The following is a 17535-nucleotide window of genomic DNA, read 5'->3' as shown; positions in this document are numbered from 1 at the left end:
TTGCTGTTTTTGGGTTTAAGAATAAAAATGGAAAAAAAAAACAAAGGAAATAAAGAGAATTATAAGGAAAAACATAATGAGAAGAGAGGGGATATCCGGATATATGATATATCTCATTTTTTTATAAAAGGGAAAAATAAATTAATCTAGATAATAAATAATTAGAATGCAGAAAAATAAAACAAAAAAGAAAAAGGAAAAAGCATTGAGCTTCAAGAAAAAAAAAAGAAAAAAAAGAGACAGATGTAGAAAAAAAATTTAAGAGAATAAAAAAGAGAAAGGAAAGTTTGCAACAGAAAAGGACATGAGAAACAGGTTGGAAGGATCTGTCCTTCCACTCTCTTCGATAACCTTAGAAGAAAACAAAATAGGTTCCATTTTCAAGGAGTTGAGAAAATTCATTGGTACATATACATAAAATAATACCCCATCAAGAAAAAGTCAAAAAAGATTCAATTTTTAATCATCAACGAGCCACTGCCCACTGGTTAGGGTTTTTGTTGTTGTTGTTAAGCTCTTCTCCTCAATTTCTGCTTCTGGGTACTGCTCAACTGGAGATAAGATTCAGTACTTCTCAAGCTCTGACTCTCATGGTGGTTGTGCTGCTTTGAGGGCTTATTTCAGTCCCGGTTCTGGCGTTCCAAGAGAAGAGTGTGCTGTGAAGTTTGTTTAAGAGATTTCTGGGTCTTTTTTTTTTGGGTTTGCTTAGTCTGGAGGTGCTTTGTTTTGATTTTTGTTGTATTAAAATCTCTGTTTCTGCCTTTTGTTTTTGTAATTTGTTGGGTTTTTTTGTTTGTAGAGGTATTTAACTATTTTCTATTGTAAAGCTCGCAAATTTCTCGTTGAGTGTGCTGATTAATGGGAAGGAACCTAGTGAAGAGAAAGTTTGGATTTTAATTGGAGAAGATACCGATATAGTTTAGGATTTAAAGATTTAGCTACTGGGTTTTGGTTGTTTTAGAGAAAGGTTGATTTTGTTGGCAATTAAGGTGGTGGTTCGTGGTGATGATTATGGTGATTCATGGGTGGTAAAGCAGCAGATATTGGTGCAAAAAATTATAATAAAGCTGTGACCGGCATGCCGAGCTTCGTTCCTCCAGTGATTCCCTCTTCAAATCCCATGTATGTAACTTCCTGTAAAGTGACTCTGTTTAATATGAACTCTGTTATTCCCTTTCTTTACTAATTCCCTCCTTTCATTTTGTTTGTCACGTTGTGTATGATACTATGTTGTTGTTAGTTGGTCCTTTTATGCTTAGATGGTTCTTCTTTTGATGACCCTCAGGTTTTTTATTTGTCCCAATAAGTTAAGTCCTGTTTTAATGGTGTCCGAATTGATGATGGCTTCTGCCTGCACAGAGATTAGCGGGTGGGTTTGAAAATAAAATTATGTTAGCATCTAGAGCAAAAAAGCAAAGGAAATGGGATATGAGGATATGTGTTTGATATTAAAGTTTGAATTTTACAGCTTTTGTTTGATTAGTTGTTTGGGCCTCGAGCTGAGTCTCATACTCCCATTTAGCTGAACCTAACAAAATTGCCGTGGTCTTCTGGAGGTGAAGTTTGAGAAACCTCAGAATCTTTGACTCAAAGGAGATCTGTTGATTTCTTTATTGATAATTGGTTTAGTTTCGTCATTTTGGTATTCCTCTTTCTGTACCAATCTGCTTGAGGCTTTTCCCCAGCCGCCTTGTGGTTCTCTTGGTTGCACACCCATTCAGAAAAAAAAATGCATTGGGGTATTGGAATTTATATTATGAGTATATGGAAATAGTAAATCAGAACTCAGAAGTAAGATGAAAGTGAGTACAGTTATTATTATAGGTTTGATTGTGTGCTGACTCCTGCAGCCATTGTCAAAGCCTTGCATTGTCACTATTATTTTTCTCTCAAAATGGCTTGCAATTTGACATGTACTTTTCGCAACATCAATATTCAATAGGAAAACACATGTGATGATTGAGCAAATCCACTTACTAAGTGATTTTTCCAGCTTGTTTATCTTTTGTTTATCCGATCATATTCTCCTCATCTACTATTTCATGGTAGTATATATTGAATATGCATATCTATTTTGCAATGTGAGGTCAATATTGTATTAGAGTTTGATCCTTCGTGATTCCGAATTAGGTATTGGATTTGCCCTTCTTGGATCAAATCTGGTGCCAGTTCAGTCCCAGTGGGGAAGATAGATTTCATAGGTCATGTAATTTTGTTATGACAGGGAACTATTCCAACGATATACATTACTAACTGAGTATGTACAATGGTAGAGTTCATTGGTACTTTTTTGAACTGATCTTTATACATTGAATTTGATTGTTTCAATTTTATTATTTACGATTGTGATGAACTATGGCTTTCAGTGTTGCTGAAGAAAACAATATCCGTTCCTCTAGAATCTCAGATTTTGCAACACTTGAGCAGTCTCTTGGATTTCGGATAGAAGATGCTGCTGACCTTAGTAGAAGTATGTAGTTCAGATCTTTACTTTCTCCATCTTTGGTGGCCTTTTTGTTATCAATCCTTCAAGTTTTTATCCTTCTTCAAGTTTAGATTCCGTAGATGTTTTAGGTTTCCTTTGTACTATATGGAAATCTCTTTCTATAACATTTGTAAAAGGTTCTTGACTGAACTACCTTCAAGACACTAAACTGTTTGCTTTTGGTTTGTTCTTATGAGTAATATTACGGAGGTATCTCCATCTGGGAATTAATTTAACTATTTTCATACCCTAGCAAAATAGTTCTGCTATTGCCAGATCGATGCCCATTTGGATTAAGGAGTCCACTTACTCTTCAACATTTACCCTACAATCTGTGATATGTCTCCAATTTTTCTTGTACATTGTGAACAAAGCATTATTATCACAATAACTCAATAAGATGTGCTGTTTTCCCTTTGCTCAATGTTTGAAAAGCACAAAGTTTCAAATGGTTGCTGCAAAATGTTTGCCTCAAATACGTGTTATAAATATGGAAGCTTATGCTACATGCTACATGGTCCCTGGTATCATTATGTTGTGATGTTATGTTAGCTTAGCTCATCAATTGTGTTCCTCTCTTTAACGTTCGTTTATGAAAGTAAATAGTGAATATTCGCTTCATTGTTTGTCTTTCTATGGTTCGACTCTAGATCTAACCAATTTTCTGTTTGATAAATAATTCTAGATCCTGTATTTAATCAACTAAAGTCAAGCAGTCAGGCAGGAAGTTCCAACGTTCAATTTGGCGCTCTAAATAAGGTGAATTTTATACTCATTACATTCTAATGATTTCGAACTCTAGTCAGTCTCTCTCTCTCTCTCTCTCTCTCTCTCTCTCTCACGAATGCACACATGTTGCGGTCAGCATCTTGTACCCACAGATATGAACTTTTCTGCTGCCATTGTGGGTTCCCAAACTTTAGCACCGCAGAAGGAAATACAACCAAATCTGGTTTCTATGCCTGGCAGTCATCATGAGAACTGGGGAGAGTCCAATATGGCAAACGCAAGTCCTAGAAACGATACCTCAACTGATGATACGGATGAAAAAATTCAAAGGGTGATGGTCCTTATTCTCTTCATTTTGCATACTCATTTCCATGGTCGCATCTCTGATTTTGATCTCTCTACCTTTCTCTCTCGCGCACGCATATGCACGGTCTCCTTCCTTGCTCTGAATCTTAATTTATCAATTTCTTTGTCCAGGGTGATAGGGGTCAGTCAACAGCTATTCTGGCGTCCAATTCAAGTGACAAATCCAAAGAAAAAACAGGGGCTCAAAAGGTCAAACTAGAAAGCTGAATAAGTTCTTTTAAGCTTTGTAAAACATGGTTGTATATTTACTGATTTACTGCTTTAAATCATTATCTTGCAGACATTGCGTAGGCTGGCTCAAAATCGCGAAGCTGCCCGAAAAAGTCGATTAAGGAAAAAGGTAGGGTTTTCTCTGATTTGGATTATTTCTACACCACTTATTTAGTTTTATTGCGCATGTCATCGCTGCAATGGGGAGATGACATATATGGTTGATATGGTTTAAATTTCTTATGTCATTGACGATACGATGCTCATGGTGAAAATTGTATCTTTGAATTCCCGTTATTGATGTTTTTTATTTTGCTCCAGGCATATGTACAACAACTAGAGAGCAGTCGACTGAAACTGTCCCAACTTGAGCAAGAGCTCCAGCGAGCTCGCCAGCAGGTTTTTCTTTGGGTTATCTGTTTCATAAAATAATTTTGCAGATCAGTGGACACAGTTTTGCAATTATACATGCGCTTTCGTAAATTTTCTTCAATGCAGGGTATTTTCATTTCAAGTTCTGAAGATCAATCACACTCAATGAGTGGGAGTGGTATGAATTTTTGCTCTCTCTTTTCTGCCACCCCCTCCCCCTGGCCTCCTCTTCTTCTCTTTTTGTTCCTTTGGGGAATAGAATAGGTAATCCTTTCTTGAAGAGAGCATATAGTTTTGGAAACTGATTTACTACTTTGTATGTTCGCTTCTCATAATTCATATTGACAGAGGTTCAGTATGCAAACTTCTTACAGTTGTTTGTAAAATCATTGAAGTATATTTGGATAAATTTGTGTTAATATGCCTGAAAGTTGAAATAGGTCCTGAAAACCCATGGTGTTCATAATTTTGTTATGAATATTCATCTCAGGTGCATGTGTAGATTCCATATTTAACTTAAGTGCTTGTTATTGGGGTGAGTATTGTTACTGCCCGTGTTCGTGTGGTATGTTATTATGCATTTACCCAATGCACCTTTAAAACTGTTATTTTTGTGACAGCTATAAAACTCGTTTGACTTTTCATTGATTCTTGGGCCACAGGTTTTTTCTATGACTTATTAATATGAGCATTTTTAATTTCTAGTGGTAATCTATACATTTGAATATAACATCAAAAATTTTGATGTTATTGCTCGCATGGTGGATGCCTAGTGGCTAGTGTTTGTGTTTCTTAATTTCTTAGTTCTGATATTGCTCTACTGTGTTATGGGAGATTGTGTTCTAATTGATTGTTTTGGTCTTCAGGCGCCTTAGCATTTGATGTAGAATATGCTCGGTGGCTAGAAGAACACAACAGACATATCAGTGAGCTAAGGGCTGCTGTCAATTCACATGCGGGGGACACTGAACTTCGCATTGTTGTTGACAATGTCATTACGCATTTTGATGATGTTTTCAGGCTTAAAGGCAATGCAGCAAAAGCGGATGTCTTCCGCATCTTGTCTGGAATGTGGAAGACACCAGCAGAGCGGTGTTTCATGTGGATTGGTGGCTTCCGCTCATCTGAGCTCCTCAAGGTAAGATTTGTTATTTTCTTTTTCCTCCATCATACAACACACATTAGAAAGCGACAATAACTGAGCAGATATATGCTAGAGAGCTCTCCAACCTTGAAATCTCAAAACCTTCGTAGGGTACTAAATTGTAAAACTCCACACATACCAAGTCACATGGTATCCAGTAGTGCCAAAACAGCCAATACCCAGGCCTTTTAATCACGCAAATTCCTTTATTTTCTTATACTGATAGACCTCTGACTGCCGCTAGATTTTAGGTTTCCTCAAATAGAGAAATCAAGGTTTTTCATATCCAACGTGATTTCGTGAAAGAAAGGGTGCGTGATTCCCTTACAAGAAATGTCACATGCTAGTGACAAGAATGCAGTATTTGTAGGGTTTGGGAAATGGGAACATTTGGCTTCAGCCATGGATCTTGCCATTGTGCTTGTGAATCTTGGCATAGTTATCGAGTTCTTTTCATATTTGAATGCAGAATTGAAGACGATTTGTTGATCTCTCATTTCAGTGATATCCTCTTTGGAAAATGCTCTGAAAGCGCCATAAAAAAGTCTTAATAGTTGTGATTCCTCTCTGGGTTCTGGTTATTCCTTTGTAGGATATTCGTTCATTCTCATTTCATTATATGGCATGATGAACATCTAAATCATCTCCCCCCACCTGCCACCCTAAAATGTACCTCTGTTTTTAGTTTCTATTGTCATTGGCATTTGAACTACTCATTCCTGATCAGTGAAAGACGTGATTGTCTTTATTTGATTCAATCTCATGTTAAGAAAAATAATTAGTTAGGGTGTGCTAGTTTGTTTGTAAGTCGCCCAGGATGCGTTGATCATAGAATTTTCTCAACGCATGTAACGATGTTTGATTTGTTTTATCCTTTATTTTGTTTTCCTAATGAATTGAAATTGGTGCAGCTCCTTATTACTCAATTAGAGCCTCTCACTGAACAACAGTCGATGGCCATCTACCACTTGCAGCAATCATCCCAACAGGCTGAAGATGCTCTGTCACAAGGGATGGAGGCTTTGCAGCAATCTCTGGCTGAGACATTGGCCAATGGCTCACCTGGATCTTCATCTGGGAACGTGGCAAACTACATGGGTCAAATGGCTATGGCCATGGGGAAGCTTGGAACTCTTGAGGGGTTCGTTCGTCAGGTAATTTCTTTCTTAACTTCACATACCGAAAATGAGCTTCCTCAATTCTGTTTACCATCCTCTGAAGGATTGGCAAGTAGGCATATGAAATTATAGAATTTGGGCCTTGTAACTGGTGTTTGAGGTGACTGTAAAATTATACACTAAGATCATGAAAAAAACCGGCATATGTGGCCAATTGCTGTTACCATACATGGGTGCTCTTCAACCTGGCCTTGTCGTCGAACCATGTCCTGGTTCAAGTCCTACGAATAACTGCATAGTTAATTTTATCAAATATGTCATTTTAAGTTAAGTGCTTTTACAGTTAATCAGATGCATGTCATGAGTTCAAAACCTGTAAATAGCCTCTCCTCCATAACGTGCAGGGTAAGCCTGTGCACATTTTGCCCCTTCCCCGACCGCACCTCTACTGCTGTAGCCTTTTGCATGGGAGTAGTTTAACCTTTAATTATCGGGGGTTTTTTCAGTGTATATGCACAACATAATTTGTTTGTCTGCACCTTCTTTGTCTCATGGCTATGATGCTTGTGCAATTACCAGGCCGACAATCTACGTCAACAGACATTACAACAAATGCATCGTATATTGACAACCCGGCAATCAGCCCGTGCCCTTCTCGCAATAAACGACTATTTCTCAAGACTCCGAGCCCTCAGCTCTCTCTGGCTGGCTAGACCTCATGAGCAGCTGTAGATTGTATGAGATTGTCTTGAAAAGCATGATCACCTGAACTGATAGGAACTATACATGTAACCCCCCATAAGTTCCTCCTCTGAAGTCCTCACCGGCCGGCCACCTTAATGTAATTATAGACTTTCCATCTTGTAAAATTACATGTATCTCTTCTAGGGTGCTTGTATGCTAATCTTCTAGTCTTGTAAAAAATTATTTTGGTCAGGTTTGATGTTTGTTCTCTAAAGAATTGTAGAAGTGATGGTAGTTTTTAGGGTACATCTATTATCTTGTATAATGTACACACAATTGTTTTTTTTTTTTTTTTAATACAGAGAAGGGAGGCTCGAACTCGAGACCTTTATGAGAGATATCAAACACATGAGTGTCATATGAGCTACTCGTGGTTTTGGTTCTCTTGTATACCAATTGTTAAATCACCTTCTTGTCGAGATTTTTGCATAACATGTATATAAGCATTTATTTTCAACAGTTTTTATGGCTTATATTTTTTTGGCCTTTTTAAGTCAATGGACCCTTAAAAAAATAGACAGGCAGAGACAAGAAAACAAAAGGATAAACTTGTAAAGAAGAACAATGATTGTGACATAACACCATATTATCGTAACACTATTTTGGAAGGGGAACATTAGTACAAATATCTTCAAGATTCCAATATTTTTGTCAAGGAATCCATAATTGACTTATACAAAGGTATATATCTTTTGTCAAATGGGTTGTTGCCTTGACTCTCAGGTAATATTCTAAGCCAAATTGCTTTTGGATTTGCAATGTTGTTGGTTAGATAATGGCCACGATTCTCCATATCATTGCTTGGGTTTGTCGGTCTGTCGTGTTATGGTTTGTAGTCTTTATTTATGTGTGTATGATAAAACAAAATGAAAGGAAGTGATTGATCTAATACTGTGAATCACAATTTGATTTGTGAGGGGTCCTAGCCCTTTTAGTAATCACAACTTATACATTATCAAAAGGGATTGGATTTCGTCTTAATAAAATCAACTAAATTATCTAAAAACACACAAGAGGAACCTCCTTGTCTCAAGGAAAACCCAATCTTCTCCTTAAATTGTATGGCTCTCCCTCTTATCTTCTTACCCTCTTTGTCCACCATGAGCCTTCTAATAGCACTCTCTATATCCTCTCTCTCCAATTTGTCCTCCAATTGGACACCAACCCTCCAAAAATGGCTCACAAACCTTGCATTAACCCTTTGATCACCAAAACATGGCCAACAAATCATAGGGACCCCTTCACAAATGCTCTCAATTGTAGAATTCCACCCATTGTGTGTCAAAAACCCACCTATAGATGGGTGTGCCAAGACTTGCTCTTGTGGTGCCCAATCAGTGAATTTGCAAGCCCTTTTTGACATAAGCTCATTCAACTCCTTGGGGAATAAATCAACAAGGTTTGACCCATTTGAGCCATGGACTAGCCCTGGCCTAACCACCCACAAAATGGGTTGGTCACTATTGGCTAGACCCCAACCCATCTCAATGAACTCATTCTCACTTATTGCAACTAAACTCCCAAGGCTCACATATATGACTGATTTTGGGGTTTGTGTGTCTAACCAAACAATGCAAGGATGGTGATCCTCCTTGGTCAATATGGGCTTGGTGGTTAAAGAGGCTTTTGAGTGTTTGTGGAGAGGCCCAATAGGGAAGATTGGAACCAAGTGGTTTTCTTGGATGTTCTTGAACATCAATTGTTCAAGACAAGTGAGAGAGTTCCATATGATTGCAGAAGCAGTCATTGTTGAATTGTGAATTGTAGTAGCAAATATCTCTTCCTTGGCTTCTTGGTAGGATGTCTTGAAGATTGGCATGTCCTTCACTCTCAGGGTTGGAAATTCTTCAAGTGCTTCCTCCATTTGATCCTCTAAAAAAAAAATCATTGGAACATCTTGTAAAGGAGACAACATATTTATTTGATAACAACCCATCAGCCGAAGTGATTAAGACATATATTAGAATTGAGTGGTAACCAAGTTCAGGAACCGACTCCCGCTTACCTATCCCAAAAACAAACACCACATATTTATTTGACAACAACCCCTCAGCCGAGATGGTTAACGCATATACTCGAATTGGGTGGTACCTAAGTTCGAAAACCACCTCCCGCGTACCTACCCAAAAAAAAAGACTACATATTATGATTGATGAAAGTCATACACACCTTGGATTGGAAGACATCCTTTCCGCTTGAAGAGAAGTGAGAAGCCATAGAAGGTGGCAGCACTACTTGTCCTCAAAACAATCCTAGGAATCTCCAATTCATCAGCAACAGAAACAGAGAAGTACATGGCAGAATCATGGATGATGCAGGAAACATGATCTCTAGAGCCATCAACTCTCACCATCATCCGAGCCAAGCAATCTCTAAATGGTTCTCTACACTTCAAATTGAGTTCCAACAAGAATGGCACAACATCACCATCAATGGAGGAGGCATCTGGTAAACCACCATCAATTGATTCATAGAAGAACAAGTCATTTGGATGATGATGATGATGAGAAGAGATTTGGGTGTTAATAATTGTGATTGTAAAGCCTTTGGAGTGGAGGAGTTTTGCCAAATGAAGCATTGGATTCATATGGCCTTGTAAAGGACATGGTACTAGCACCAAGTGAGGACCACCGGTTCTTCTAATTCCTTTGTTTTCCATGTCTTGTGAATGATTCTTTTCAAGTCATTTGAGGCTTCTATTTAATGTTCTCATTTAGGAAACCTAATAATGTCTTGTTGTTGGAGTGGTTGGAACCTTTTTTGATAATTTATTGCATGATTGGGATTATTTGTCAGAACAGCCAAACCTGGTCTCACATTCCATTGCACCTCCTAACTTGCACTATTTCATTAAGTACAAGGTTTGATTCTTTTCTAAACAAAAAATGCTTTCACTAGACACTAATCAATGGGAATTGAAGCAATCAACTCCTAGCCCAATGGTTTAGAAAGAGTTTTTCCCTATTTGGAGGTCGTGGGTTAGATTCATACCTGAACCATTAAATGAAATTAGTAAATTACCCTGTATTTGCATGACATGCGTAGTTTACAAGCCCACGGGTTTACCAATGCACACCCAATGGGTAGTGCCTGCATGTTTCCATGTAAAAAAAGAATCATTGGGAATTGAGAATTAGTCCGATTGGTAGGCTATCTTGCCATGAAGATTGAGGTTGGGGTTTTCTAAATGGATGGGGTGTGGTCCTGTGGATGTATTGCCCCAAGTGGGTCTTATCTCTTTATGTACAAAAACAGATAAGAAGACAAACCCTAATAACTATTCACCAATCCATAAATGTATAGTATATAGGTATATAGATACAAACAGACAATGGTGGATGAATGGTGTAGATTTATTCTGAGGGTAATGTTTCACATGCCAAATCCGAAAAGACATGGATTCCTCCCATGAATGGAAAACAGCTTTCACAAAAAGGTGGTCCATGCAAAAGGTCTTAAAACTGTTCACGTGGGTATCAGAATGGAACCAAACAGGCTTTAATTTCATTTTGTCCAAAGAAAGCAGACTTGTCATGATCTACACATCACCATGTGTTAAAACTCCACCGAACCGAAAGAGTAGACGTTTGATGCTTTTCATATGAATCAGGTGTACAAGTATTAACCCCAAATCTCATCAGATGTAAAGGCAGTACCGACACGCCAAAACTGCCGTCGCACCCGCACTGAGTGCGGCAGGGACTCGGTAGAATACGTATGTGGACTCGTGTGGGATGTCTGGCATTGAAGAACAATTTCAGCCGATAGACATCTGTCATCTCCAGTAAAACTCAATTGCTAGCTGTCATCTCCACTAGAACAATTTCAGTCTGACTCAAAAATATTAGACAAACACCTTTGCAGACAATTTGAGTCTACTTAAACTCCTTTGCAGACAACAATTTGAGACACAAACGTTTAGAACTTTGGCTTGGGCTTCCCTAAGGCTTAGTACAGCTAATAACTTTTGTCAGTTGAGTTTGACCCACACCAATATTTAGATGACAATGGTCATAATTTCAATGAAACTTTGGATTAATAATTTAATATATATAAAAAATCTTTTATTTGCCGAGTCCTCCCGCACTCACATCTTGGATTCTTTGAGGATTTGCGAATCAATGTGTCCCCGCATCTTGTGTCGTCGTATCCGAGTCGGTGCTGCCTAACTTCTACTGCAGAGACCCTCGCCTGATGAAGCAACTGCATTAACCCCTTTTCCACCTCGATACATGCACAATAATGACTAATCATCATTCTTTGTGACCTTTCCTTATTAATTCTTAGTTCTTTCCAATGTGTATTTCTTCGAGAAAATATTCAAACGGTTCTAGTATGATGTGGTGTGCCAAAACCAATAGGATTATGACATTTCATGGATTGTCATGTCAAATCATAGGGACATATATGATTTGTCGTGATCCTATTGGTCTTGGTACCAATCACCTATGAAATGTCGTGATCCTATTGATCTTGATACACCGCACCAACGTATGACATTACATATCAAAACCACTGAATGGTGAAAATATTTCTTCACTTCACAAGTATACAATCATGAGAAAAATACAAGAGTTAAATAGTTAATTACTAAGTTATCCTTTGTTCGGTTAAAATAAGTTTTTATATGGATTTGTCATAGCATACTTTGACATTGGTGACTCATAATGTGGAGAGTAAATACAAAACAATATACAAGCGGGGAACCTACCGTCAGTTCTTTACAAATGGACTACCTGCATGGATGAGGCTGCTTAAGGGGACTGAGACAGAGGGGAAAGAGTGGGAATTCAAGACAAGTACTATTCATCTGCCACTGCCAGTTGCAAGATCAAAGAACCCAGAGGTGCCTTTTTCTCTGTTATTTGCATGTCATTTGTGTGGATTGTCTACGGAATTCGCGTGTTCCTGATACAGGGGACATATATGTTTCTAGTCACAATCATTCTATGCTTGCCAAAACATCTCTATATAATCTGCTTGATTTTTTTATCAACAGAACAAAGTTCAGATGTAGCATGGTAATGGATGTGCAAACCGTAAAATCTATTTCAGTAAATTAGCCACTATTCTAACAGAAAATTGAGTAAAACTCATGGTAGAAACTCCAGATTGTATTGCATGGATAAAAGAGTATTACCTTGCAGAAAGTAGCTGAGAACCTCTGGGCGCACTGGTGCGACGTGTCCTCTTATCATGCTCCTTGCTTTCTCGCATTGCAGCGACTTCCTTTTCCATGGAAGCCACTTCTCTACGCATCTTTTTGGCCTCAACTTCCATTGCTTTGTTCAATGTTTCAACCTTCTTTGCCAACATCTGCTTTGATTAACATTCAGACCATAAGAGTCAATTAAGTGTCAAAAGGAAAATGAAGTGGGGGAGGCTGCAATTACTGAACAGAAGGGGATTTTGTCTGACCTCAATTGCATCATCCTTGTCTTTCAGGCTTTGGTCTTTTTCATGACAGGAGTTCCTCAGAATTATAACCTCCTTCTGCAACATGTCATACAACACCCCTGAAACATGATCTTCTTGTTCTGTCTTTGATTTTGCACTTGCTGTTCCATTGGCACTTTCGTTATCTGTGGCAGCTGTCTCTGTGATTTGGACCTCATTGGCACTAACATGTGCATTGCCATTCCCAGTCTCCACTTGCCTTGGCATATCTTTATCTAGTGACCTACTCCCCCCATCAAATGATCCTGAAGACATCTTGGCATTTCTTAATAACGTGCTGGCACTGTTGGATCGCAATAACCTAGACTGTGAATTGAACAAATTCTTAGATAAATAGCCATTGGAGGATGAGTGTGAATAATTCTCAGCCCCGCCAAGCGATTGCCGTCGTGAACGCCCATTGTTTATACTTCTTCCATCGGAGGCAGCGCGGGAATTACTAGTGGACGCTTTAAGCTTTTCTTCCAAAACCTTAAACCGTAGTAGGTATTTTTCCTGAACAATCAATCAACAAATGGGATTAGCAAGTGGAGATTATGGAAACAGGTAGGCTGGAAACTAACAAAGTCAACTTACTTTCATTTGGGCTTCAGCCTTTGCTGTGCGCTCAGCTACTGCCAGCTTATCTCTAAGTTGTTGCATTTCCCCCTAGAAAAATATGGAAGGTCACATCAAGTCCAGTATGGAAAGTTAATACTTGAAATGAGCATACATAACATAAGGCGCAAAAGGAAAATTACAAGAAATGATAACAGTAACGCAACTCTAAAATAAAACACCTAATATGAAGAAAAACAAGGCCAAATAATTGACAATTAGCCAAGCCATAAAAAGATCGGCAATTAAACACTAACTTGTAGCTAAAATGTTTTCATAGAGTCGTAGTTGATCGTGCCCATTAAGTATTAAGTGTACATAGTGAAAAATCTGGTCACCCTGAATATCCATAGTGAAAAGGCCATGTAATCACAACTATATATAGCAGAAAAGCCACAAAACATGACCAGCTATTATGACGCCATATGGTATAATAGACTTACAGAAGGTCTGGGGTAAATAAAAATTGAACAAGGGCACTAAAGTCATAAAGTACCTGAAAAAATTTTCTTTCTTCAAGCCACTGCCTTACTGGCATAACCTTGTCATTGCCATCTTTCCACTCATTTGCAACCACAGTGGCAACCCGGTTTGCAGAAACCTTCGCACGAGCTACTTCCCGCTCCAGAGTTTTCCTATCCTCCTATTCATGCTTAAAAGTCAGAAGCAGTTTTGGGAACATATGAAACTCAGAATGGAGTACCAGGAAAGATGGGAATAGTTGAAGATCCAAAAACGAAAGTCATTACATTCATTTCTTGTACTTTTCGTTGGTAATCCCGCACTGCATTAGCCGCGGCCCCTCCAGCCAGAACAGCTTCCTCCAGCTCGCGAACAGTTTGGGTTAGTTTTTCAACCTCGGCAACCTTTTGCCGATGCATTTTATCCAAGATTCTGTTTTCCTCCTGGAACATAAGCAAGACATATCAAATGGAAACTGTTGGCTGCACAGGAACAGCCCGTATGATTTGCCCTCTCAAAAGCTGCAAGCCAGCAACGCAAGGAACTTGAATACAAACCTGGCATATTTCAATCTGCTTGATTAGCTCTTGATTTTTGTTCTGCAGATCATCAACCAAGGAAGCTTTTGCCACAGCAATCTCTACAGTTCTCTCAGCTTCAAGTAAAGCAGCTTCTTTAGATTTTGTTAGTCGATCAAGTGCTCTCTTGTCCTCTTGCAATTTTGCTGCCTAGAGAGCAGAAGATAACACAGCTTTGAGAAACATCCCCTCATATACTTCATCATGAACATGAAATAGGAATTCACAGAAATGGATATGACTATTAATCCCAATAAGAAATTCAACATCCTGTAAAGTTTCCAAACTCCTTAACCAAGATTCGCAGGAGTAAGAATGGATGACAACCACAGTGCAAGTCCTTGGATAAAGTAAGAAATCACAAACTATAAATGAGAAGTTCAATCTCACCTCCATTCTAGAAAGTTTAAGTTCGGCTTCCAAAGGAGTGATGATAGCTTCAATAGGAGGCATCTCATCGTCTTTCTGTGCAGCATGGACTCTGCGAAGTGTGGCTTCTGCAGCAAATTGTGCGGACAAAGCGCCCTTTTTCTCATCGTTTATCTTCTTAACCTCAAGGTTCTGCAATTACAAAATGCTTATTACAGTGAACAGAAAATTGCTTTCGAGGTTTGGCCACGGAGAAGGAAACTCTAATCACAGAACAATAAGTCCATACAATACCTTGCTCTCCAGAAGAGCTTCAGTTGCTTTAAGCTTTACGTCCACCTTTTTTAGCTCATCTGTCAGCTGATATCATACATGAGAACTAAATAAGCTGCCTCATAGAACTTGCTTACACTTAAATGTCTTTAAATACTTCAATCTCTACTGACATCTCTATTTTCCAGAAGGTAACAAGGATTGTTTTCCAAAAAAGGGGATAAATATAGTTGGAAAATGAGGACATAGAAAGATGTTTGTTGGTATATTGTCAGCAATTCACCATTTCATGTGTTTTCAATGTAGGAATAGTACAGCAGGTGTAAATATTATCGGTAGAAATATTCAAGTTTTAGAATTTAAAATTTGCAATCTGACAAGATAAAAAATACTGTACTAAAGTCAAAGCCAAGGCATTGTAATACTGCCACAGAAAAAAATTATCGCATTCCACACTGACTTACCCAATGTCAACAAATTAGAGAGAGAAGGAGAGCTAAAGTTCAGCCTGCTGGGAATGAAAACAATGGATACCTAATGTGTAATAGATAAATTACCCAATAATTGTTGACAGGTTAATTAAATTTACATAATTGTGTGTCAATTGCATTAATGCTGATATATCGACGTCAATCATATGGCCACTAGATGACATCCTCAAATATCTTATGCTTTTTACATTACTTTTCAAATTTGGATCGTTTGATAGGCATGACAATTGCATGCATCTTATCTCATATACAATCCATGTCATATAATTAGTGGAGAGTTCCATTAGATGGAATCAAAATAATAGTGGGCGTGTAATTGTAAAGGGTGAAGAAATGGTGATTCTCAGTTACATAATCTGAAGTGAGAGCTAAGAGCACCTAAACACTTCGTATGCAAATCCATTAAGTAAACCCTCTAGTTTCAAGTACCCATCAAACCTTTCAATGTATGTGTGCTTAATTCAACTTCAAGATGTGCAGAATACATCTAAATAATAAGAAAATTACAATAAAGCATCAATAAGAATAATGTCCACTCCACAATTTTTTATGTTTATAGAACAAGTCCAAGTCCCACTATAGATTAATACAGTATGTCTTCAACTTATGACTCTTCGAATACCACATAATTGTACTTTGTCTTAAGCGAACATGCTTCACAGTTTGATAGAAGAGCTCACATACTGCCCAATGCGTCAACAGAACGAAGGAGCGCTCAACCCGTCCCACAATCACAAACATAACATAGATACCAATATCATTTATTTTTTATACATAATGAAAATTTTATACAAAACTGAGATAATTTGAAAGACACAACTAAAAGTTTCAAATCCAACCTTCTAGTGGACGCTTACAAATAGCGCTACCACAATTTCCTAGCAGAGGAGCTTTCTAGTTAATCCATAATTTTTTTTTTGAGAAATCCCTTGGAATACTAGCGACACAATCGGTCATCGAAAGAACCAATCATCTAAAACGGAAGTTAAACAGATGCGTTGGCAACAGAATTTCCAAAAAGCCAGAAAAAAATGCATGAGCTCTCATTCTATACGACAAGAACAGTAAGGTACAATTCATCATTACCAAAACTAAGATAATACCACGTTCATAGATATGCAGGAAAATCTGTAACCATGACATAATATGATTCAACCAAAATTTAAAGCTATAGTAGCAAAGAAGAAGAAGAATAAAAATCCGTGTGATTAACTTCAGAATCAAAAACCACAACATACAAACTACCTCTTCAACTGCCTTCTCTTTGAGCCTCTCTGAATTCCTCAAGGACTTTATTTCTGCAAGTGCCTCCCCAAGTTCCCTATCTTTATCTGCAAAATTAGCATGAAAATATCATCAAATATATCGCAACTACCTCCATTCTGCGTTCTGTAACAAATAGAAGTCCCACATTTACTCCACTTCCCCGATAATACAGTTTCCAGGAATACAAAACGAGACAGAAAATTCAAGAAGTTCTAACCTCGGACTTCGTTTTCCAGACGGCTCAGCTCGACGCGGACGGGATCGGAGCCGTGTAGGAGAGTGATAATATCATCGACGTCAGAGCCAGCTCGCGAAATGGCGGAATAAACGCTCGGCTTCGGCTTTCGCGCCTTGAACGAAGCAGAAGAGCTCAGCGCCGGCCTTGGTAGCTCAGCTTCCGCGCCGTTGCTTGTAGCGTGGTAGTTTCCGTTCGCCATCGCCGGGAAAGACAGAGATCCGGTGCTTCCGAGTTCATAAAAGGTTACCGTGAACTCAGAGAGAAACGGAGAGTGAGTGCGACCGTAGTTGGAGGTTTAGGCGGGTGTTTAAATGTTAAGGACGGAGATTATTCAAAAAACCGTGGAAGGAGAGGAGAAGATACTGTACGTTCGTTCCCACCGTACCATCAATCAATCAGGCTGTTCATTTGTTTTTATTGGGAAAATCATGCAGAAATGGGACCCATCGAATATATTAACGTCTATGGTAACCTGGATTCTCTCCATATTGTCGAAAAGGCCGAAAGATAAGTCATGTTTCATCGAATGTTCAGACGTTCTATTCCAAATAATCTGAAGATTAAAATTTCGAGTAGTCTAACGTTTAAAATTGTTCTATTTTGGTAATTCGGACATATTTTTCCACTTTCGATAAG

General features: G+C 38.3%; 3 protein-coding genes across 7 annotated transcripts; 1 reads left to right on the top strand and 2 right to left on the bottom strand.

Annotated features, from left to right (window-relative positions):
- The first annotated feature begins 333 nt into the window (after positions 1-333).
- LOC119998779 (transcription factor HBP-1b(c38)-like) lies at positions 334-7515 on the top strand. 5 transcript variants are annotated; one of them, XM_038846203.1, is made up of 12 exons: positions 334-1122; positions 2131-2282; positions 2367-2470; positions 3171-3244; positions 3351-3545; positions 3692-3769; positions 3861-3920; positions 4112-4189; positions 4289-4340; positions 5029-5300; positions 6218-6460; positions 7004-7515. In XM_038846203.1, the coding sequence occupies exons 2-12, from the start codon at positions 2260-2262 to the stop codon at positions 7154-7156; spliced, it is 1332 nt and encodes a 443-aa protein (XP_038702131.1). In that variant the 5' UTR covers positions 334-1122; positions 2131-2259; the 3' UTR covers positions 7157-7515. The 5 variants fall into 5 exon arrangements, with proteins under 5 accessions (XP_038702131.1, XP_038702130.1, XP_038702132.1 ...); XM_038846204.1 differs by having other exon boundaries at positions 338-1122; positions 2131-2257; XM_038846205.1 differs by having other exon boundaries at positions 338-1122; positions 2131-2269.
- Positions 7516-7785: 270 nt separating this feature from the next.
- On the bottom strand, positions 7786-9856 carry LOC119999034 (UDP-glycosyltransferase 76C4-like). The gene is made up of 2 exons (XM_038846528.1): positions 9338-9856; positions 7786-9040 (listed from the first exon to the last, which is right to left on the bottom strand). Exons 1-2 carry the CDS (start codon positions 9825-9827, stop codon positions 8124-8126), a joined length of 1407 nt encoding a protein of 468 aa, XP_038702456.1. The 5' UTR covers positions 9828-9856; the 3' UTR covers positions 7786-8123.
- A 1900-nt stretch (positions 9857-11756) lies between these two features.
- LOC119998332 (microtubule-associated protein 70-1-like) lies at positions 11757-17266 on the bottom strand. Its single transcript, XM_038845635.1, has 11 exons — positions 16879-17266; positions 16641-16726; positions 14926-14991; positions 14653-14823; positions 14242-14412; positions 13972-14127; positions 13719-13865; positions 13202-13273; positions 12587-13120; positions 12309-12484; positions 11757-12076 (listed from the first exon to the last, which is right to left on the bottom strand). The coding sequence occupies exons 1-11, from the start codon at positions 17096-17098 to the stop codon at positions 12058-12060; spliced, it is 1818 nt and encodes a 605-aa protein (XP_038701563.1). The 5' UTR covers positions 17099-17266; the 3' UTR covers positions 11757-12057.
- Between the last annotated feature and the right edge of the window lie 269 nt (positions 17267-17535).

Source organism: Tripterygium wilfordii, chromosome 5 (assembly GCF_013401445.1).
Source record: "Tripterygium wilfordii isolate XIE 37 chromosome 5, ASM1340144v1, whole genome shotgun sequence".
In the NCBI taxonomy this organism is placed as follows: Eukaryota; Viridiplantae; Streptophyta; class Magnoliopsida; order Celastrales; family Celastraceae; genus Tripterygium; species Tripterygium wilfordii.
This window is presented reverse-complemented; position numbering and strand designations above follow the sequence as displayed.

Coding starts and splice junctions, on each gene's coding strand:
- LOC119999034 (XM_038846528.1), bottom strand. CDS start 9,827: ATGGAAAACAAAGGAATTAGAAGAACCGGTGGTCCTCACTTGGTGCTA. Junction 9,041..9,337: donor AGGATGTCTTCCAATCCAAG/GTGTGTATGACT, acceptor TTTTTTTTTTAG/AGGATCAAATGGAGGAAGCA.
- LOC119998332 (XM_038845635.1), bottom strand. CDS start 17,098: ATGGCGAACGGAAACTACCACGCTACAAGCAACGGCGCGGAAGCTGAG. Junction 14,128..14,241: donor AGCAGATTGAAATATGCCAG/GTTTGTATTCAA, acceptor CTTATGTTCCAG/GAGGAAAACAGAATCTTGGA. Junction 13,274..13,718: donor AAGAAAGAAAATTTTTTCAG/GTACTTTATGAC, acceptor ATATTTTTCTAG/GGGGAAATGCAACAACTTAG.
- LOC119998779 (XM_038846202.1), top strand. CDS start 1,022: ATGGGTGGTAAAGCAGCAGATATTGGTGCAAAAAATTATAATAAAGCT. Junction 1,123..2,366: donor ATTCCCTCTTCAAATCCCAT/GTATGTAACTTC, acceptor TATGGCTTTCAG/TGTTGCTGAAGAAAACAATA. Junction 3,770..3,860: donor AAAAAACAGGGGCTCAAAAG/GTCAAACTAGAA, acceptor ATTATCTTGCAG/ACATTGCGTAGGCTGGCTCA.